At 42.3% G+C, this 23971-nt stretch overlaps 1 protein-coding gene across 12 annotated transcripts in view; it reads right to left on the bottom strand.

The window, feature by feature from the left end:
• Positions 1–2039: 2039 nt before the first annotated feature.
• The window catches only part of FGFR2 (fibroblast growth factor receptor 2), a 90386-nt gene continuing 68454 nt past the window's right edge, over positions 2040–23971 (bottom strand). For all 12 annotated transcript variants that reach the window (XM_063337785.1, XM_063337786.1, XM_063337781.1 and 9 more), the window contains 9 exons: positions 21379–21530; positions 17813–17934; positions 17067–17177; positions 16135–16325; positions 12503–12625; positions 10972–11042; positions 8698–8835; positions 7779–7884; positions 2040–3812 (listed from right to left, as the gene is read on the bottom strand). In XM_063337785.1, the coding sequence (XP_063193855.1) occupies positions 3648–3812; positions 7779–7884; positions 8698–8835; positions 10972–11042; positions 12503–12625; positions 16135–16325; positions 17067–17177; positions 17813–17934; positions 21379–21530 (1179 nt within the window). In that variant the 3' untranslated portion in view covers positions 2040–3647. The remainder of the gene's footprint in view (positions 3813–7778; positions 7885–8697; positions 8836–10971; positions 11043–12502; positions 12626–16134; positions 16326–17066; positions 17178–17812; positions 17935–21378; positions 21531–23971) is intronic.

Raw genomic sequence — 23971 nt, 5'->3', positions numbered from 1 at the left:
CCACCACCCGAAAGGCACGGCTTTCCACCTAGCCAGGATGGGTCTGGCTCCACCTTTCAGCCACTGGATCTAGAGCTTTTATGGAAGAGACCTTTATCACTAAAACAGTATTTTACTCTAAGAGCAGCTTATATACCCTTATCAAGGCAGCTCTCAACCTTCTCTTGGATTTATTAATTACCTTGAGATCGCTGAATCTTTCACTAAAAAGACCGTCTCCAGACCTCAGGTTTTTTTAGTGCTTTTCTCAATGTCCTTTCAATGGATAGACATAAAAATTACTAGATTTTTTACAAAGATGTGCTCATTTTACTTGCGGAGATAAAACCATACTTACTCATCTTTTAACAAATTTGAAACTCAGAAGACAGTTCAACTCTTGCTTTTGTAAAAGCAGAACAAAACAGATACTGATATCAAACCAACAGGAACAGTGACAGAATAGAATCGATCTTTCTTCTCTGATGTATGTAGCCCATGCTACTTGTTATATTACAGTAAAAAAAGTGAAACAAAACCAAAACAGGAAATGTGAACTTCTTTATGGACTTGAGCCATAATAAATTTGGGTTCTATATCCATATGTTCTCATACATTACACAAAGTTGATTTGGATCCATACTTAAAGGAGAGACAAGAAACAATTAGATGCTGCAGGAAACTGATTATCCACAGAACTTAATCCTCATTATCCACATCAATATAAATTCATTTCCTGACATAATGCTGCTCTTCCTTATCGCTCCTGTTATTAATGGCAACTTGATTTTTAGATGAGATACACAGCAATCCAAATTCCTAACCCCTTCTTCTCATGAAAGAGCCAAAGGTAGGCAGGGCAATAAAGAATACGTCCCCTTCAGACAAATTTCAGTGCTGGGTTTTATGTTCTGCTGCCCCATCTCCTCTTGCAACTCCACACGCAGAGGATGTTCTGCCTCTCCCCCAGAAACTGAGTTTGTGAACTTGTGGTCTGTCTCCAAGGTGCAGATCTCAGTCTTTGAGAGCCAAAATAAAAATGAACAAAGGGAAAGCAAATAAACTATTTTAAACAGAACAAAGTTAACCAAATCTGTTTACATTATTTAATAGCTCCTTTCCATCATGTTTCTGGCTGTTTGCGTACTTTTCTTTTAAAAAGGTACGAAAGTAGATGCTTTTAAATTCATTTCAACACAAGCAGAGCAAGATTCAAGATCTTCTGATACCCCTTAAGAGAATCTTAAAACCAGACGCCTGTAATTAAGAATACCGTGGTTTCTGTCAGACAGTAGCTACCATTGCTGCTAATAGTAGTAGATGTCGTGGGGAAAGGGAATTGTTATTTTTTGGTAGAGCCAGTGGGAATTTTTCAATCAGATAATTCTTAGTTGGAAAACAACAGTTTTTAAGAGCCTTTTTTTTTTTTAGAAAGTTTCTTGGGATTGGAACGGGCTTTCTGGTCAAAGTAGAAAGAGACAAAAAGAAACCAAAGAATAGTCTGGTGTCTGCAGCACTTTTACAGCATGTGGTGAAGATCAGGTTCAAGAACCCTTTTCTGGCTAACCTGCAACAGTAATGTGACCATAAAGTTCCCATTTCTGTCTCAAGCACTAGCTATTTTGGTGCATCTTCCTTATGTTTCAAAAGAAGCTTTTATTGTCTTTCCATGATGACTGTCTTTCCATCTGTTACGACTTTTTTTAAATCTCCTATACAAATGGTCCTCCAGCCTCTCTAGTATGAATGAAAAACCTCATTAATTAAAGAATACAGCCTGACTAAATAAAAAAAGACTGTATTTTACGTCTACACTATGAACACTTCAAACCGTTTTCCGGCAAACAGTGTCCCACCCCACAAACACCAAAGATGGTACCTATGTTTACTCAAATAACCCACATAATTCATCAGCAGGCATTTTATAAGAGAGAGGCAAAAGTATAATTCCTGAAAGAATTGCTTTGTAATATAGGATCTACGATAAGGTCAAAAGGAAGCATTTCTGGACGTGTTCCATCACTTGATGTTCAGGAAACCATTTTGTATGACACAAAGGATTAGGAAAAATAAGCTGCATGACATTTATTTTGTAATTTTAACATTAATATCTGTAGAAACATTTTATTGTCAGTACAAAAGTTAACAGATTTCAATACTTCTTTTGCCCAATTTAAAAAACAACAAAAAAAAACCAACCAAAAAACACCACCACATAAAACAGTGTAATTTGCATTCATATTGCATGGCCATATCAGTGTGAGCGTTCTGAAAGTAAAAACACAAGACTTCCGCAAAAAGATACAAACAACAGTGATATTTTAGCCGAGGCCAGTGCTATACCTACTGTTATGGAATGGATTAGAAGGAAATACTGGAGTCAGCATGAATTAATCCTTTAAAAAGATGCTGATATTCCTATGGCAAATTGTCATTATAAACAACTTCTCTCTTTTTAACTTAAATTACAATAGAGGAATAGTCTAAGAGGCAAAAGATCCAGGCCAAAGATCTGGAACCCATTATCCAACTCGGGGAAGAGAACTGTAGTTAATTTGATGCATGTGCAACTCAGGGTAGAAGCTCAGCTCCTTTTAGAGCAGTACGTTCTGCTGCGGTTATAGACAAAGTAATGTCTTTCCTTACTTTAGGAACCTTCTTTGATAAAGTGGAATGATCCTGCTTTTTGTCCATGGGAAACACCGCTGAAGAGGTAAATGGTTAAAGTGACAGCTATTGAGAATAAAAGACTTTCTTGTTAAAGGATTTGGTTTCGATAAGAATAATCAACTGACACTGCAGTTTTCAACTCAAATAAATCAAAAGTTTAATTCCCCAAAATTAGTTATATACTGTAAATATTTCTTTTTTTAAAGATCTGAAAACTAGTAAAGTCTGAGCAATATATCTACTAGTTCTCTGTGCTGCCTGCATAGAAATGCCATTTAAATTACAAAAACACAACAACCCTATAAACGATTAACTGTTTTGTACATTACCAATTAGTTAATAAATTAATGATATACCATTTTCCCTGAAAGCAAAGTATTTTCCACCTTTGGATGGTGAAAATTAAGAAATTCTGTGTAAGAACAGCATTTAGCAAATAGCTGTTAAAAAAGAGACTAATTTGCTAGGTGGATTGGGACATCCATTTTTAAATCAATACAAAAAATAATTCATTGTAAATATATATAATATATATTTATACATATTTTGAATATATTTACATACATCCAGCACCTATATACTGCATTTGTGCTCTGTAAGTGTGTGCCAACATATATTTTCTCCAAATATTACAAAATAAACAAGAAAGGCAGACCCAGAGCTTGCCTCAAGTCCAACTGGTCCATTGTACAAACAAAGTCTGGTGCAGCTTGCAGGAAGCCAGAAAATTCATAGCGATGGGTATCTAGACACAGCTCATAAACATTCTTCTTTGTTGGGAATATTTAGAAGTTGCAAATTATGAGACTCTTTATGTACGTTCTGACTGCTTTCCTCCAAGTTTTCCTTTTTTTTTTTTTCTTTTCTCTTTTTTTTTTTTTTTTCCCATATTTCATATGTACAAGCAGAAACACTAAGGTCCTGGAGAAAAGATTTTGTTTTGTATACGGTAGGTAGCTTGATGTTCTTGTCTCTTTATTCCTCTGGCTGATTTCTTTTCATGTTTTAACACTTCCATTCATGTGTTGGTACTTGGGAAGACAAGGTTCATAAGGCATTGGATCGGGAGAAAAAACAGAGTCATCGCCTGAAGAACACGAACTCCTCGTGTCAGGGTAACTAGGTGAATACTGTTCGAGAGGTCCACTGAGGTCCAGATACTCCTGTGACAAAAGAAATACATTGCATTGTTGGAGAGTGAGTAAAACTGACAATAACACATTACCACTGCTCTGATCTGGCATGATTATATCGTGGGTTTAAAAATGACACTCATTCCCGTAACGCAATTCCATTCAAAACTGCCTGTTGCTTAAATAGCTCATAAAACAAGGGGCTTGAATAGAGAAAGAAAAACCAAACCAATAACACGGCACTTTTGTGACGTCCAACATCACCAGCATTCGCCGCGTCAGTGGAAATAAACATGCCAACCACATCAAAAGAGGGCTTTTCACTTGCAATGATAAAAACGAAATTTCATCCTAAATAGAACCATTTTTCTTTAGCACATGGTAATGATTTGGAGAGGGGAAGATACTTCCAACTTTATATTCCTTTGGTCACTCTGAATATCTGTTTTACATTTTGTGATATTAAATTTGTGTTTAAACATGCAGTGGCTTACGTGCAAAAAAGAACTGAAAGGAAAACAAAATGAAATCCACTGGATTTGAGCTTTTACACTACACATTCGTGTGTGTGTGTGTGTGTGTGAATGTGTGTCCCAGAGTAGCCATGACCAAAGCAGTCATTAAAAAAGGAAATAATATCTGCTGAATCCAAGTTTTGGGTTAAGGCTCTTTTGCTAGAAACAACAGTTTTGGCAGGAGAATAAAGTTATTTTTCCCCTTGAAATGTTCCTTCTCTTTCAACTTCTAAAGGCAGCTGCATTCATTTAAATGCAATCTCTTCATTTGCTAAACCACAAGTATGATCGTACTGACGAGACAAGTCTTCCACCTCAGTCACTATTCTATGCTGCTGTGCTTAGGTTTGGGGTAATTTAGTTCTTCGGTTAACATATTTTTTTTAAGTCAGAAATTTTATCATTACCATATAATAGTTAAAAAATGGTCAACATTTTAAAAGAGGGGGGAACGTAAGTTTTAAAATGCTGGCAAATACAGCAGGCAGCAGGAGAAGGCAGTTTGGATCTATGATTATCGCCTGTCTCGCTGCCTGGGCTTTTAAAAGAGCCACGAGGACAATTTTGTCCCTTATTTACATATTAGCAAACCAGTTCTATGTGACCAGAAATTCTAGGCAGACAGAAGAAGAAAGCAGTCCGGTATTTGAAGAAACTGGGCTTTCTCATGGGATATCAGGCACGGCTCATCGTATCAAAAGGCTCGATACAATTCAGTTATGAGCTCTGTATTGAAGGTGGGATCCTTATCCCCTCTCCAGCCTCCTGGTCCCGTGTCGAGGGCCAGAGGCACAGAAAGGGACATAAGAGGTTTCCAGTATCAGGACAGTTGTTGCGGCAGGGGAGGTTTAGATTAGATATTAGGAAGAATGACTTTACTGAAAGAGTGGTCAGGCACTGGAACAGCCTGCCCAGGGAGGTGGTGGAGTCACCATCCCTAGAGGTGTTTAAGAAACGTCTAGATGTGGCACTTCAGGGCATGCTCTAGTGGCAGAGATTGTAGGGGTTTGGATGGACTCGATGATCTCGAAGGTCCTTTCCAACCATGAAGATTCTATGATTCTATGGTTCCTGGTAGTGATATAATGACACAGCCATGTGCCACTCTTGGTGACTTCTGCTCATGTGGATTGGAGAAACATTGCATGCTGCTCTGGGAAACTGGGGAAATAGGGTCTTTTGTGGGGGGGAAAAACCAACCAAAAAAACCCCAAAACACAGAACACCAACAAAAATAAACCCCAACCAATAGGTTGTGATCTTCAGCACGGAGAAGAGCAAGACATGACCACTTAAGCAGAAATAATTACTTGCACAAATGCAGAAGAAGATATTATTGGCTGCAATTTTTTGAGTTGTTGGGTAAACCAGGGTGACCCTGTATCAAACAGTCTCATTCTGCTGGGAAAGGGCCGCTGCGCAGAGGATAAGCAGAAATATTGTCAGATTGATGCCTGAATGACCTGCGCTTCAGGAAAACTGACAGATTGCACAAAATCAGAGGTCTCAAAAGCTATGGAGGAAAATGGGACACGCTGGAGTTCTCAGGAGACACTGAGTGAGAACATGACGAGTTTTCAGGAACATACAATGTGCTGCAAAGACAAGTGAAATAATTTGCTTGCTTTGTCCAGGGTAAATAGGACAAAAGCATTATCTTATGTTGAAAGATTATAGAGATTAGGAAAAACTTTCCAGAAGTAAGGCTAATGAAACAAAGCAACAGACTGTCGAGGGGCGATGGGGAAATACAGCAGTGGAGATCTCTAAGGACAAGCTACATAAACATCTGTCAGGAACGACAAACGTATAGCGGATCCTGCCGTAGGCCGATCAGACGGACTGGATGTGTTCCTGAGCTTTTTCCAGCCGTTTTTCCTATGATTCTAGTCTAAAGAAATTTACATAATCTTAAAGGCCTTTTCAGGTTACCTTTGAGATCATTCCAGGTCCATGAGCAGTACAGAATTGGGAAGGCAAGATGGTTAAACACACACACAAAAAAGAAGAAAGCAACATCCTTTCCCAGGCTCAGAATCGCAGCCCAGAACCCCGCTCTTGAACTCGCAAACGCGTATCCAGTCCAAGCCACCCAGCACTCCGCCGTGGCAGCCAGCCCACCTCCAACCGGTCTTGTGAAATCATATATAAATTAGGCAGGAAAAGATGCAGTCAGGGCTGGACGAGGGGAAAATGGTAACGGTACGCAGAGCCGTGACACCGACTCCGCAGGGAGCGCGTATTCCCGCCCCATCTCTGAAGGCACTACTTTTTAGACTAAGCCTTAAAACCAGAATCCAGAAAATTTATAGCTGCTACTGAAGCCAAAGAATCTTTTTCAACAGGCTCTACTGAGCACATGATGATCACAAAAAACGGCAACTCTTTACGCTGGTTCTCCTGCCGCCTCTACTGCGCACAGCCTTTCCTAATGCTGCTTCATAATCCATTCTTTATTTCTCCGACACTTTTGAAAAATTAGAAAGTAGTGTTGAGGACCAATATAACGCGATCCAAATCTTTTTTTTCTACCTTCCCCCTCTCCCCGCCCCGGCCCTTATAAAGAAGTGCTATAATTATAGTAAATATGGAAAATTTATTTTGAAATGGTCAAAACAAGTTGTTGAAACTTTTCGCTGCAAGGGTTTTGTTCTTTTTTTTCCCCCTCCCATTATACATGCATTTTCTCAGACATGATAGGAATTTGTAAAATATTTCTGTGACACCAAGCGTTTTCTCTCAAAAGAAGTTTCCACCAAAAGAACCAACATTTCCATCACTTGTGATCTTCCTCAAAGGTGCATGTGATTCAGCGATAAGAGAACCGATCCCTGTGTGAATACCCTAATCAGTGTGTTCCTTGCTAAAACTAATAATATCTCAGACCTCTAAAAGAATGCACTTCAAATAAAGCCTTTTGCATTCACATATCCCAACCTGAAGCAGTGTTAGGCAGGACCTTTGGATAATTGGATGGCTGTTTGCATGTTCCCCGTGGGTCCTCGTTCCCTCCACAGAGAGCTATTTCAGTGAACCTAATTCACTCTCAGACATATAATCTGAAATCTACCATTGACGATTTCTCCTCTTCTGACCTAGATATCACGGCTGGGAATCAAACCGAGTCGATAAATGAAGAACACCACGAATCTCTCCTTCACACGAAACTCATGTTGAAACATAAACATTGCCTCTCAACCTGCCACGTGTAGTCCCTTGATACCGCTATGCTAAAACCATCAAAAGATGCAATGAGAAATAAACAAAAACACTTTAAAGATGTGTTTCTGTTTAGTTACATAAATGGCAAGAAAGCAAGGATTTCACAGGATACATAGTTTAGCTGCGTGTAACCTCAGAGGACAACGACAAACAGAACAAGAAGAGAGCTTGAGCAGGATTTCACAGCTGAATAAATTCCATCTGTCTCCTGAACCAGTCGTCCCGATCAGCAGCTTATGGAGGGAAACAATTTACCTACCTCATTAGTTGTGAGAGTGAGAATCCGATCCAAGTCTTCTACCAACTGTTTAAAAGTCGGTCTCTGTGAAGGCACAGCATGCCAGCAATCTCTCATCATCATATAGCTGCAAGAAACACACATTTTCTTGGCTTAATTAAAATCACGCGTCCTTCTCGCAAACCTTTTCATACACAATGTTCTTCATCACAAGCAAAGCAGCGAGCACCCACAGCCCTACACACGGACCACTGACTTTACCCAAATTGTGCAATTCTCCCTTCAAAGGTGAACTTCTCCTCCTGGATCTCTCTTGCCCAGCGTCTAAATTACCTTTTTGTGGACCCAGTTCTGTAGCCTTCTGTCCCAGGAATGTCAATGGCATTAAATTACTCGTGCTTAAATATTTTTGCATGTTAGGGATTGCAGTCTTTGTGAAGTGAAGAAATTAAAATGGGACAAAAAATTAAAAATAGTAAAGAGTTACAATGAAGTATCAGAAAGGGAAAACCCCCTCCCCTCCTCACCAGGAGATAATGCTGTGCTAATGCAAAGTTACCGGCTGTATTTTGTTGTGTACAAAACCAGCCTGATGTACCTTACATATAATTAGTGGTAGGTCTGTCATTTAGGAATTTTCATGTTAATGAAATCAAAATAAAAAAACTATGGGTGTAAAAACACTGACGAAGACTGGCTTGTAGATGATCTCTTCTTTTTTCCATGGGATCACAGCAGGACGTGTAAAGGAGTATCCTCTGCCAAACATTTCCTGAAGACCTTTTCATACCCTTTCTTTACATATCTATACGCACATGTATATCCACGATTTTTAGACTCAAGCAATTCTAGAAAATGTTTGATTCTGCTGGGGGTAGCATTAACCACGTGAATTCAGTACAGTTTGTGCCCTTCCAGTCTGGCAAATAAGGGTCCTTACAGTTCATTGGTGCAGTTGGCAGGTTTATCCATTCGGTGCCCTTCTTTAAGCAGCTTAAAAAGTTCCTCCACTGGGATTCCTGGGTAAGGCGATCCTCCTAACGTGAAGATCTCCCACATTAACACACCAAATGACCAGCTACAAAGCAAAGAGAAAACTCCATTAGAAGATCTGCCTTACTGCTGAAAACAGAGATGTGTCTGCGGCAGATGCAATGATCGCAAATCATTGCATAAAGGGGGCCTACAGGAACGATGGGGAGGACTCTTGATCAGGGAGTGTAATGATAGGACACGGGGTAACGGCCTCAAACTGAAGGAAGGGAGATTTAGACTGGATGTCAGGAAGAAATTCTTTCCTGTGAGGGTGGTGAGCCCCTGGCCCAGGTTGCCCAGAGAAGCTGTGGCTGCCCCATCCCTGGAGGGGTTCAAGGCCAGGCTGGACGGGGCTCGGAGCAACCTGGGCTGGTGGGAGGTGTCCCTGCCCAGGGCAGGGGGGTGGAATGAGATGATCTTTAAGGTCCCTTCCAACCCGAACCATTCTGTGATTCTGTGAAATCCCTCTTAGGAGATGCTTAAACCAGCATCTGCCCAACTCCCACATCAATCTGTGAAGTGCACCAGATGCACAGGCAGTGTATAGAACCAGGACTGAGCTCGGCACGTTCTCGAACACACTCTTTGCCTTTGGCTGGGGTGCTCCGAGGACCCAAGTTTCCAGGGCTACCGCAAAGAACTACGTCTTCACAGCTTAATTATTTATAGAACGCTCACAGCCGAGCTGACAGCAATTATGTGGCAGGGTATTTTGGAAAAAGCAGAAAAAATATTTTGCATGGTTCAGTTCCGCTATTTTTTTTTTTATTATTATTATTATTATTAATTTTTGTTAGGAAATGGAGGAGGACAATTTTAAGCCAGTTTTTCCTGCCTGCTTGCCACCTCCTCCAGAGCCTGCCTCATCACGTCTTGTTAGCAACCCAGGGCTCTTTGGCAGGCGGCTTTGCCAGGTGAGCAACAGCACGCAGCCTGCCCTGGCTCCCAAGCCTCCCTGCAGCTCTCCGAGCTTCATAGCAGTGTATTTTAGTAAACTGTTTGCACAAACTTACAATAATATTGTCTTTAAGCCACCTTCAAAGCCACCACGGGGCCAAGAGCCTCCAAGCTCCAGCGCCGAAACCCTCGTGCCCCGTGGCTCCTGAGGAGCTCGGCCTGACTTTCAGTCCTGAACCAGCGAAGCAGTTTACTTCACATTCGCTTAAATATTTCGCCGAGATGTTATTTGAAAACGAAAGTTTGATCCACCCTTAACCTACGTATATAGCTTCCTTTTTAAATAATGTAAAGATTGCAGGAAAAACCTCAGTAAATGTTTTTCTTAAGGAGAGAGCGGCTCGGGAAGCGCACCCAGGTTAAAGAATGAGGAGACACCTCTGATTTTCTCCACCCTGCCCTTTTTCTTTTTAACCCTGCACTGACACGCATAACCTTTTACACCTGTGCTGGGAAGCATCCAGCCCTTTACAGTTAACAGCTTCTCTCGGAGAAATAAAAACCATAAGATATTCATCTGCACTGCATAAAATACACACGTCTGCTTCAAGCGGGATGCACGCGAGGGCCTAGGAAACTGTAATGGGAAGCAGGATAAATCCTGAGCGGTTGCATCAGCCAGCAACTCTGCGCACACATTAAAAGATTCTGAAGTGTCAGAGTCCGATGATTTCCTACTACATGTGAAGCGCTGCTGGGAAGCAACAACGCTTCTAAAAATCAGAGACAACTTTTCCAGTATACCCAGCCCGTGTTTTATTATACCTAATCTTAGCACTAATTTTTATAAGCAGTTTTCAGGAGCTTCCTTTTCTTTCTCTCGTTTCTCCCTCTCTTTCTATTTTTTTTTTTTTTTTAAAACCTGAAGGAAGTCCAGAGTATGTCAAAAGCCAAGCAAATTAGATAGACTCTTTGTAGCTGCACATCCGTAAATAAGTTCAAGGGGGGAAACTTCCGCACTGACAGAAGGAGGTTAGCATTTTCCACCTTTCATGTGCTTTGAAGCTGGGCAGATTAGTAACAGAGCACTGGTTAGCAGTCTACCATAAAATCCTCACTTTCTAAGGGCAAGTCCTGTTCCCTCTATTAATACGTGAAACAGAATGAAAACACTTAAAGGTAAAGGACAACAGCAAAATACAGTTAAAAATCCCAAACTTTTTACCAAAATAACCCTCCTTCCCACTCCCTCATAAAAAACCATTCAAATAAGGCCACTTACACATCGCTTTGGTGCGTGTAAACTCTGTCAAACAGAGCTTCTGGAGCCATCCACTTAACTGGAAGCCGTCCCTGGAAGTTTGGAGGGGAAGGGAAGGAAAATTAAGACGGTGGCCATTTACAGGATGATTTCAACACCGATTTTTCTAAGAAGATTAATCAATTCTCAGAGCACAGTCTGCTAACGCAAACCAGCACATAATTTACCTTTAAAATTTACAGGGGAAAAAATAGTAAAATGGGCTAAAGCAGGGAGACCGTTAAGAAAAATGGAAATAAACATTGAAGATAAAATTCAAAGCATTGAGGGCTCCCAGAAAGAAGTTCCCAGACTGCTTGCTAGGAGAACGATAGCATAAGCAGATCAAAATTAAAAAGATCATTCCACTATGGCTCTTTAAAGTCAAAAAAAAACCCAAACCAATCAGTAATCCTCTGAAAAATAGGCCTGCCTGCAAAACTAAACCCAAGAATTTTGTTTTCCTGTTCCACCTTTCGCAGTGACCCAAAGGTCCCGGTCCCAACTGCCTGTTGCTTTGCACACAAAATCTGCTCTGCTCAGAGCCCCGGAATGGCACGATTCAATTCGTGCCTGGGGCTGGATGAGGCTTGGAGCAGCCTGGGCTGGCGGGAGGTGTCCCTGCCCAGGGCAGGGGGGTGGCACTGGATGAGCTTTAAGGTCCCTTCCAGCCCAAACCAGTCTGTGATTCTATGATAACTCCTCCCAGTACTGACATACCCATACCCAGTTACTCTGTCTTCTTGCGATGTCACCGTTAAAATGCCATTAATCACTCAGTGCTTTATTTTCATGGATAAGCCACTTAACATGATTGTTAATCGTAACCAGTATTTACACAAAATATGAAAGGCTGTAGAACTGAACGAGTTCTACAAAGTCCCCATCAAACCCCGAGGGTGGTTCGTCAGGATCTGAAGGGATCCCCTGAGAAGGAGGCACGAGCTGTTCAAGCCAGGCATCAATAACTCCATCCGAAACATTTTGTCTTCTTGATTTGGTACAGGTTAAACAGCAAAACGGTGACAGAGTGGGGAGTAAAAAAATCCATTTTCTCAACGTCTAGGCCCACTTTGATACTACCGCCATAACCTGTACGGAACAAGGTAAGTACAGGCAAAAGGCACAAAGCTCTATGTGGCGTTACCACACATAACCAGGATTTTTATTGTGGTTATTGCTAGCACTGCTTATACAGTGTTTTTCAACACCCTAGGCTGGAATCAACAGGACTATTTCCACTATTTCAAGTGACTGGAGTCAGGGACACACACAAAAACCCAATTCTTGTATTTTAGCTTTTCTAATAAATCAGAAAATATACAGCCTCTCTGGTTATCTTTTTAACTGTCACTGTAAGTGGGCACAGAAATTCTTGTGTCCTTGATCCCTGTTTTCTATCTGCGATGAAAAGTGAGTGCTCAAGAAGCCCGTTAAGTTTATAATCATAGTTTTGAAGTGAATCATTGCAAGAAATACTTTGTTTCCAGAGGAAAGAACACCATCCACTTACATTAGTAGTCTTTTTATAATAATCTATATTGTTGATGTCTCTGGCTAAACCAAAGTCTGCTATTTTCATGACGTTATTTTCAGTTACCAAAACATTTCTTGCAGCCAAGTCTCGATGGATACACTGGAAGGAAAAGAAAAGAAAAAAAATAAAGGAACACTGAAATAAGCTGCTGTAAAAGTGAAATTATTTCTATGCCATAACAGCCTCTTTTACGGATTTTAATCTAAATCACAAGGTGGGAAAGCCACACATTTACTACAAGCCTGTGAAATATGATTGTCTTAATTACTGCAATCCATCCCCTCAGCTGGTGTTTCCAAGGTGAACAACAGCCCTAAGAAGCCTCTTAGAAAAGCCTGGTTTATTTAAGACTTATATTTTATTAAGGCTGAAAGCTTGGGTGGTGACCCAAACTGTGCCACGCTGTTTGTGATTCACTCTCCGTTACACGCGCCCAGGTACAGGGATTGCAGCACTTCCATTACAGATACTCTTAATGAGCGTTTAATTAAGTTGTTTCTCTTAAGCTGTATCACCTCAGCAGAGCTAAAACCTGACAGTCTGGATCAGTGCAACCATTTTTAATATAAAAGATCTTAATATGAGATATATTCACAGTATATAATTTTAAACTAGATGTCTAGGGTGTCTGTATTTACTTAAACCATGAGACTATAATGATTTAATTTATAAAAAAAAAAAAAATAGAAAAAAAAACCAAAACAAAACAAACCAACACAATCTGGGCTGGGCTGTTTGCTTTTTAAACGGCTTTGATACTGAAACTAAAAATGTTAGCCCCTCGGAGATTTTCTTCCTTCATGTCAGCATTATCCTGAAAACTTGCAACTGATTCTTGACGCTGAAAGGACGTTGTGACTGCTCTGGATATTATTCCTGTGTTTGAGCAGCCTTATTAGGGTTGATGGCAGCAGGGGCATGGTAAGAAACATTGCATTTGGAATCCGCCCAGGATATTCTCCTTTTCAAGTTAAATATCCTCCCCCCCCCTCCCCCCCCCGCCTTAATTTTGGATTACTCTTTATGTTGTCCTCTTTATTTCAGCATGTGCATAGACATGCTGGACTGAACCACCACAAAAAAACTGTACAACAGCCAATTTCTTTCTCGCATTATAACTTGCCCCAGCAATTTTCTGAGATCTCTTATCCTGCAAGGGCAAAATGAGCCCACAAAGCTTTTGCTCCTCACTGGGTTAGTCATGGGGAACTGCCAGGAAAAACCTGCTCCAGCAACACCTTCATGTGCGCAGGACCAGACAGCAGCACATGCTCCCAGCATCAAATCAGTCTTCTAATTCGGCATCAGCAAAGCTACGGCAGCAGAAAACACACAGGCCAGCCTTCCTACTTCCCTGTTCTCAAACCCTACCAGAACATCCTCTGAGACAGCAGGAACTCAATTCAGTTGCCCAAACAGAAGTACGCATTGTCATCCGAGATGGCCTGCCATATCCAAGGTACCTTGATGAGACTACCAGAGAGGACACAGGACCTACAGCAGACCTGTGTGCCTTTCCGGAGCGACAGGCTGGGGGTACCACAGGGCATCTCAAATGGCATGTAACATCTCTGAGTGAATGCACCAAATGATTCAGACCCTGGTACCTTCTGTCAGCATATTTCTGCTTTCTCACACCCTACAGTTTTACAACTGAGACTCTTCCCATCTTCAAAATGGTGCCGTTATCGATTTCCATATCTGACAGGTTCCATAGCCTACCCTCTGGCCCTAACTATTTGCTCTCTCTGGGCCAGTCCCTATATCTGCAGTTCCCCTGAGGTTCTTGCAGAGTACTGGAAGGATGGAGAGGACACGTCAACAGAATTTTTAAAAGCATCCCTCCAACTCAGAAACAACATCCCATTTCCAACGTACAGCTGCTTGTAAGGCAAAACCATTTTGTAAAGCAGAAGTAGGCACCCACAAATCTTCTTTACACATTTCTGTTTGACTTTTTTTTTTTTTTTGGCTTTTTTGAGGTCTCAGTGAGCGATTTATTGGACTGAAACAACAAGAACGCTGGCCTTCTCACAGCTCCTGCATGATGGAAATACCGTGAGAAGACCAGCTCTCTTATTATTCCAGCTCAACAAATGGATCCCTAAGGGGAAAAGAAGTAGTGAAATACAAACAGAAATGGTGGGATATCTGAAGAACCGGAATGCGCAGTTTTACTATGTGCTGCCTTTGTTTTCCCTCTGCCTTGTGCAATGCCCCACATTCTGTCAAGTTCGGCGCAGCGCTGAACGAGTGTTTTTGCAAAGGAACTGGATCAAGGATGAAACGGTTCTGCCGTGTTGTGCGAGCGCACACACCTTCTTGGCAGCGAACTGCAACAGCACTTCAGAGCTTCTCCGACGGACGCTTGTTCTCAAGATTTGCCAATCAAAAGATTTCTTTTTTTTTCCCTTCACAACAGTTCTGTTTTTCTGGGACATGGCTTCGTGCCAGGCAAATGCTTCATTAATCTTAGAAAGAGATATCCTAAGGTGCTTTACCTAATACAATACTCATGCGTGCTCCATTAGGAAGATCTTGTCTTGGTGTCATGCATGTCACCCTGTCTACTCTACTATGCTAAGAATTACTATTTGAAAACAAAAGAATAAAAGCAAAATTAGACCTCCATTTCCATCCCCCTAAGCTCTACAAGTGCAGAAAAGCTATAAAAAAATCACGACTCTACGCAACCGGACTGGAGGACTACCCTCAGCTCTGCTCTTTGGTTAAAAACAGCTCATACTTGGGAGTGGACACGACTGGAAATGGGTATAAATCCCACTAACCACTCCACACCTCGCAGGAAGTGCTTATCATCAATATCGGGTGCTCTGGTTTAGCCACCGGGGCCAAACACCACCCAGGGTATTCACGATTGCTTTTCCACCAAGCCACAATGTGTTTACTGAGTTAGTTATACGGGCTATTTAAGGTTTCATAACTATAATTTAATCAAATTACTGGTTTAAAAAAAAAAAAAAGGTTGAAGAAAAGTTGAAGTAGTAAGTGTCCAGGGACAGGACAGGATAAATAAATTCTTTCAAGAAGCTTGGTCTCCTGACAAACACCATTTCTAAGTAAAGCGCATGATTTTACAGTGACTAATTCACTCCACTTATTTTTGCCTTTTCTGTTTGAAATTTTTGCCCTGGCATCTTGTGGTCTTCTCCACTCTGCCTGTTGTCATTCTGTAAATCCTCTCCCTAACTGAATTCATTTATTTTGCATCACTACGTGAGCTGATTTGGTCGATTTGACTGGAAACAGAAGGCCTGCTGTCTCATGGGTGGAGTAATGTGACTTGTGTAATCAAGTGACCACCTGTGCTTATGAATTCAAACTGCAGATATGTACGCAATATTTACTTTAAACGATCCATTCTGGGCCTCATTTGAGCAATGTCATTAAACGGCGATTAAAAACTTTAGGAATTTTCCCACTGATTTGAAAATCAGAGTACGGATTATGCAACTCACGTGAGAAAGGTCCTTCTCCCAGCAAACTCCTGAACACAAACGAAATGAGAACAAGACTAAACTAAAAAAAAAAGTGCCGAACAAACACGCACCACGTGCTTTGTGAAGTATTTGCTGAGTTCTACCTACTTTTTGTGAAGCCAGGTACTCCATGCCTCTTGCCAGCTGGTATGTGCATGACACTAAGTCCTTGAATGTCATCTGCTCTTCTGGTACCCTGTTAATATCAAAGGAATACTCCATCCCCGGGGGGCGGCGTGCTCGCAGGTACTCACGCAGGTTTCCTTTGGAAGCGTATTCTACTATCACATACAACGGACCTTTGGATAAACAGAACCGCGTGAAAACTGGAGTAAGATCGAAGGGTAAAACGTTTTGATGTAAAGAAGCTTTTAGCATTCTTTGATACATGAACTGAATTAACAAATGTTTAACTGTGAAACCAGCAAGCACAACTGGGAAGAAAAGGAGGTCTGGATTGGCAAAGTGACTCCCAAAGCTCCACGGTGGCAGAGCTACAATTAGCGGCTGAAAGTACCCAAGCCCCGACTCAGTGCCTATTCCTTCCATGCCATGTACTGAAAAAGCATTTTCCATCAAAAAATGCCGTACAATCTCAAACAAGGGGAAAGTGCTTCTTAGGATTTTTAATTTCCAGAGTTTTAGGCCATTCTGCATCACCTTACATGACAAATTAGCTTTTAATAAAAACACTGTGGTCTTTGGAGAGTAGAATTGCTCGTTTCAGTTTCATGGGACACAAGTTCCACTAAAGCAGGACTGACAACTGAGAACAAGAGGCGTGGGTAAAGCCCCTGTATGTCTTTTTTAATCTACAGCAAGAGATTAGAGAGTTTTCTTATTATATAGTGCCCTTCCTCATATTAAAGCTGCAAGTATAATGAGAGACAGAAGTTAAAATATTGCTGCTAAGCTAGGGAAATATCTAAAAATCCCATCACAGCATGACGGCTTCCTTAAAAACTCTTGAAAAATTATGATTAATGAGACTTTCGCAGACCTGTTGGAAAGGCCTGGTTTACTTTCTTTTCTCTACTCACCATCCTGGGTACACGCTCCAAGGAGATTGATAATATTTTTATGCTTCCCAATCATCTTCATCATCTCCATCTCCGACACCAGGTCAGATAGATCTTTTTCTGTAGCGTCATCTGTACAAGACACAAGTTCAGTTCATACTTCCTAGCGTGCCAGCCCAAACTTCACTAAGGCTCACCAGCTGGTGTAAAACACGTGTGCTTCAAAATGCAGAATGCGGGATTTGTTTTCCAGGATACACTGTACGTTATACAAAGCCATATGTTATGTCCTAACAAAAAATAGTCTCCAGCCTCTTTGATAGACTGACCATCGCTTCAGTGTTAAATGTTAAGAGGCAACACAGTAATATTTTACATAAAAATGCTGTCGTTAGCTATCAAACCTCCAATAACTATGCTGTTCCTGCAAACTACCCTTACAATTCAATTCAAAATAAATAGGCACCAACCACCTGGACTGAATGGGCTAGGATCTACGCATGGGACAGCCTCTGACATGAACTAAACTAAAAGCAGAGAGACCCGCACGATGCTAATACATCTCCTGGCCCCTAAATACTCACTGCTCAAGATAAACAGGCTGTCAAGGGCGCAGATTTACACCCCAAACTGCTGAAGGCTGAGGTCAGCTATGTGCTCTTTGACCCCCCCCACGATGACAGAGTTCAGATGCCACAAAAGAAACTTCTCATGGATGAGAACTGCCGTATCGCCCATTCTGATCCCTAATCACCCCATTTTCTTACCTTTCAACATCTTCACCGCCACCGTCACCGCTTCTTTTGGCCTGTCTTTGTCAATCCCCAGCGCTTCGGCCATGACGACTTGCCCAAAGCAACCTTCTCCCAGGGGTTTACCCAGCGTCAGCCTAGGGGTGTAAACAGGAGATTAACACCCAGCATCTGGCGAAGGGATGGATGCAGCCAGCGAAATTCCAGGGCTAAATATAAAAAGCTTTCAACAACTTGCTGTAGCATGAAGCGTTTATCACATGGAACTAATGAGACGCATCGGTTTTCACGCGCGCTGCAGCGTGTTTTCTTAGGGATGGTATAGCGAGCATCTCGGAAGGGCAGATCAGTTGCTAAACCCAGCTTTTAAGCTCTCCCCGCTCCTTGTGATAAGAGGCCATACTCGATCGCCAGCGGCGAGACACAGCGTGGTCGATCGCCAGCGGCGAGACACAGCGTGGAGGGGCAGAGCTCTCAAAAAGCATCCGAGAGCGGTTGAAATCCAGGAGCAGCCAGCAACACGCAAGCTTCTCCTGTCATTGGAACGCAGCCAGTCACCGTCATCTTTTTTCACGTTGACTGCGAGGGGATGAAAGAAAAGTTTCTTTGTGCATGTGTCGCCATGTGGTCACTTTCAGGCAGCTGATGATTTGCGTGGTAAAGGGTGGTATCAAGAACAGGGGGATGTTTTAGATATTATTAACTCCTGTGATATAACGGCACAGTGCAAACAGAAAGGAAAATCAAATGTGCTCTCAGACAGATTAATTATTAGCTCAAAATTCATATTCTTGCTTTCTGCTTGGGTACGCGGGCTGTGAACGTTTGCCTAATGATCTCTTGCGCTGAAGGGATTAGACAGGACAGAGCCAGCAAGTCAGCAGACGCCGTGTTTGGGTGCAGCTGTGGGTAATTATCACACCCATTTCTCTTTTTGCGTGGCTGATGAGGTGGCCAGACAGCCGCCTTCTTGGGGGGGAGAGGAGGAAGGATGAAGGTGAGAGAGGGGGAAGGGAAAAGAGGGTTTACTGCTGCAGGAGCCTGGGCGAAGGCACCCGGGATGCTCAGGCACCCAGAATGGTGGCCATGTGCCACCTCAGCCATCAGTCCCTGTCCCGGTGGGGCTCAGCCGAGGTGATGCTGGCCCTGCCCGCCTGCCCCAGTGGTGGCACAAAGGCGGCACCTCCGTGGGACACAGCACTTGGCGGATCTCCGCGTCCCCTGCCAGCTGTCTTCTCCACGGCCTCCCCTCCTCACTCTTCTAACATCCCTGCGCATTCCCCCGTGCTTTGATCCCTTAAGGGGCGAGACGGGACGTTTTATTTACCCCCAGCTGGGTCTAGCTCGGAGGCTGATCCTTGGCTACGGACCCTTTGCTGCCGCAAGTGTCATGTGTGAGGGTCACAGCAGACGCCTCCCGTCTGCAGCACCCGGGGCTCCGCTCAGAGAGCCGGGGGGGGGCTGAAACTCGGTTATAATCACAGCACCCATGTAAGAAACCTTTGAAAAAGAGCAGTCATTAAGCAGGCAATGAAAAGTGCATTTTGTGGAGCATATGCCTGGGCGCAAAACCTGCTCGGCTATAACAGATGGACACTGAGATGTCGATCTCAATTTTAGGAGGATAAAGTGATAAAATAAAAAAGAAACTTCAAAGCCTTTGGGCAAAACCTTTTGGGCTCCAGCCTTAGTGTGCTTAAGGGCCAGATTCGGGCTCCTTTATTGGCAGGGAATATCAACTAACATCCAGAAGCAGTACCATGACAGAAACCAGGGAGGATGCTCGGCGAGTTTGATACTGCTAATGCAATCCAGTGTAGGGGCCAGATTCGGATAAGCATTTTCATGGGCAAATTCTTTAGGTTTTGGCTTTCCATGGTCAAAAAGCAGGATTCACAGATCTGATATCGGTAGGGACTCATTCTTCAAAGCATGGACTTCTGTCTTCCCCCGTGAAATACAGGGAGAGGTTGTCATACCATCAACAGAAGAGCGTCAGACCAGGGCTAAGCGGTTTGAAAGCCTCGCTTATCTGCTCCGCCCAGGCACGGGACAGAAGCGAGAGGTGGTTCCTCCCGAGGGCAGCCCGCAGACTCCTCGTCAAACGCGGTCGGTGCCTCGGTGAGAATTCCTCCGGCTGTTTGGGATTGGTTTCTAAAGCAAACGCGAGTTTAAAAAGGTGCAAAGACTGAAGGGCAGCGTATGCTATGCTGAGGTCATCCTGCGTTTTCTCCAGAACTAAAATTGAATTTAGGATCTTGGCAGAGAACAAACATTTGCATTGGAAGCTGGTTAATTTATGTGCTATTGCCCTGCTAGGACTAAAGTAACAAACCCCTCATTGTGTGCCTCCTGCCCCCCAACCTAATAAACCGCCTCTAAATAGCCTCCTTTCATTGCAAATCTGCTCCACCTACATTTGTGCTGAATGCTGGTTTTAAATGTTTAGCGCACTAAAATTTTCCGCATTTAGTGTATCCCCCCAGGGTACAGGCTGACAGAAGTACATATAGAGGCCCCCACTGTTGACTAGAATACTGCAGGTGGCAATTACAGCATTTTGCACTAGTTTTCAGCTGCATCATTAAAATAATTTCCAGAACAGTTGTCAGAAGGTTCAAAATTACAGCTCTTCTATCCAAAAGTTACAACGCTGAACTTTGGGAGAGAGCTGTTCATGACAAAAGGTGTTATTTTCTCAAAGCCACCTAAAGACTTCTTAAGGTTAGTACTAACTTTAATATATAGTCATGGTTCTACCTGTGTTAATATTCTCTTTTACATGACTTTTTTATATTAAGAAATATGGTTACAGGTTTAATCAGATTATTCAGGAGCTCATTTTGCATGTTAGTCAACAGACTTTGAAGAAAATATTATGTAGCCATATGAATTTGCATATATCAGGATTCAGTACGCTCTGCTTGAAACCTAACACTTTTAAGCCACAGAAGTTGTGTATATACATGTACACAATATGCAAACGATACCACTAAGGCAAAAACCATCATCTCCATTAATACAGGCTACTACAAAATCAACACAAAATCCTACCCAGAAGGTCCTGCCAGAAAAGATTGCCTAATACTGTATTCTAGACTTTATCTCCTGCATGGTATTTTATTACCTATTTTATAAATATTAAACAATTAAGTTTAATATTTCAACTAAGAAAGGTGGTTTAACGTTCAGAGGTATTGCTTGGGGAAATCTCAAATGCCCTTCAACAATGTTTGTATGCGGACATCTCTCCCAGTCTAAATCATATATATTTTGAAAGAACATTTCAGATTCGCTCCTTTCGTAACGGAGGAGTTACATTTCAGCAGGGTATCTGAAAAGCTACCGGAAATCTGAAAATAAAATCAGAATGACAGGCAGAGAAAATTCAGAGAAATACTTAAAAAAAGACTGATTTCAGATAATTGAATTGGATCTTGATCTTCAGAGGAGGTTCAGGTAATTGAGATTTTCTTTCAACTAAAGAAACCCTGGGAGACACTGGGAAAGATGCTTCCCCTCATACTGTGTCAGGTTTTTCAGACATGTGTAGGCAGCATTAAGAGAAACAGGCTACATACTTATCTCTTGGGAATTCCCATTTTGGGTCTTCCGGCAATTCATACTCGGAGACTCCTGCCAGCATGGGGGCATCGGCAGTGGAGGAGAGGCGAGTAGTTATCCTCACCAGCGGCGTGTTGGAATTCATGGAGGAGCTGGAGTCGGCTGACACCTGTTGTTGCAATGCAAGATGCAAAAAGAAAAAAAAAAAAGGCGGAGATGTAATCTTGACCCAATAACTGAAAAACAGCAGGACCTGATACCCAAGCCAGCTCAGAACAGTGGTGTTAGGAAAAAGTGGCTGAATCCACCGCCTTGTTTCTAGCGCGCTGGTCTCACGCCTTTACCCTCCCTTGCGAGCGCAATACCGACTCTAATCGCTGCCAAGGCTGCAAGTCTCCCCATAGGTGAAAAACCATTTAAGGTTTAAATACCTTCACTCAGAAGATAAATTAAATAAACTTCTCCCTCTTTTTGTTTATCAAATCAATATTTTTTAATCAACTGAGAGTATTTATATCGCCACCCTCAGATACCCAGGTGGGCAGCTTATACTGCGAGCAGAGGTTACCAATAAGCTCTCTTCTTCCACTCACTTCTAGTTTCCCGTGTCACCATTTCTTTTCCTGAATCAGCACACAATTTACTATTTTTTGGTGTTGCTATTAAATTGAAATTTTCAATTTTTAATTGAAAAATGGTAATTTTGCAAAGGCTTATGTACTTTTCATCAGCGCCAATGATCAAGAACACATGCCTATTACTGTGTAGGAAATGCTGGATCCTCTCATATGTTTTCTAAGCATTCGATATTGAAAGCATCAAAAAGCCATCACAATAATTGGGGGATATTTAAGTTTTCAGTTAAATACATTCTTAATTAAAGATTCTGCAGGCAATGTGGAGAAGAGCTCATAAAATAACTTAATGTCCAATGCTTTGAAACATAATCACTTTGGAGTACGATTTCTCATCAGCCTCAACAACAAAATATATTTCACCCATGTAACAAAACTTGTCTTGGTGTGAATGGTGTATCTTCCATAAGGCTCTCCTCAAACCAGCAAGCAGCAGCCTGCTTCTCTGCTGACCTCAGGGTTTTAAGTGAATACAAACACAAAACAAAACCGCTTCTATTGCCGTTTTGTCCCCTCCTTTAAGTGTGAATCCTCCTTCTCTCTTCAGGCCATGACAGTCTTGGCCAAGCCCAAATCTGGTGGCCAAGGCGCGATGAAGGTTGTTTTGCAATGCCATTGCTGGTACCTGTCCTCACATCAGGCAGCAGGAGGTGCTTCTTGGCCAGCACTGTTGGGACCATCCCCAAGCTGGAAGCCTAGAGCATCAGAATAGCTACCACTCTTGACCTTCATCCTCATCACCTGGAGTTAACTTTGACACCAGGTTTGCTTATGTAAAGTGCCCACAGGGTACAATTTTGTTCCAGAGGTCTTACAACTAGATAAAAAAAGCAATTATAAGCAAACAGATCCTAATAGCATTAGAGTGCAAATCAGCGACACACAGGGATATGAACACAAAATCCTCTTGTCTCTATGACACCTGATAAGAGCAACTTAGTGCTCCCTTATTTCAAGTTCAATTAACAATTACAGTGTCTCAGCCCACGGAATTACTCGAGCTCCTTAGAATGGGGCTGAAAGGCTTTTGCAACCATGTCATGCTCTTACACAATGTATTTTGACAAGACAATACCAAGGTGCTCAAACGAATTTCTCATCATGACTCTGACAATCTGTTTTGTTTGAGAGGTCTTTTTGCAGGTCGACATCCTCAAACCCATCTCATCAAATGGGGTTGGCTTCTTGACACATTTTTCTGCAACCAGAGATTAAGACTGGAAAGAGGTTTCATAATGAAGAAAGTGTTAAGGACTGCTATCAAAAATTAAACCTTGGTAATCGGTTTTGCGGCTGACAGACCTTTCTCGATACCAGAAGCCCCAGCTTCTGCATGCGAGACGTGGTATGTGTGGAACAAGAGAGTATAACTGCACAAATAAGGTTACTCACTCAAGTAAGAGAGGTGGACTGTTTTCACTCTTCTCCATCCAACCATCGTTAATGTTAATATTTACCTTCAGCACATATAAGTACCAGCACATTTCTCTAGCCTAATAAATATGGTGACCACTTGGGATACAATCAGAAAACTACTATTAAGACAGACTACATAGCTCTAAATAAATCAGTAAGTGAACACTGAACAGAGTCCTTCAAGAGGGAGGACTGGGGAGGTCTCAGTTGCCTGAAGGTTAGCAACCATGATGCCCATCTACAAGAAGGGACGGAAGGAGGATCTGGGGAACTGCAGGCCTGTCAGTCTGACCTCGGTGCCAAGGAAGGGTATGGAGTAGATCATGGGCCATCTTGCGGCACGTACAGGACAACCAGGTGATCAGGCCCATGGGTTTATGAAAGGCTGCTTGACTAACTTGACAAGGTCCCGCTTGACTAACTTGATCTCTTTCTATGACAAGGTGACCTGCTTAGTGGCTGGGGGAAAGGCTGTGGATGTTGTCTACCTAGACTTTAGTAAAGCCTTCAACACCGTTTCCCATAGCATTCTCCTGGAGAAATTGGCTGCCCATGACTT

This window comes from Chroicocephalus ridibundus, chromosome 6 (genome assembly GCF_963924245.1).
Source record: "Chroicocephalus ridibundus chromosome 6, bChrRid1.1, whole genome shotgun sequence".
Lineage (NCBI taxonomy): Eukaryota > Metazoa > Chordata > Aves > Charadriiformes > Laridae > Chroicocephalus > Chroicocephalus ridibundus.
The sequence above is the reverse complement of the archived record's forward strand: the minus strand, read 5'-3'. Positions and strand labels throughout refer to the sequence as shown.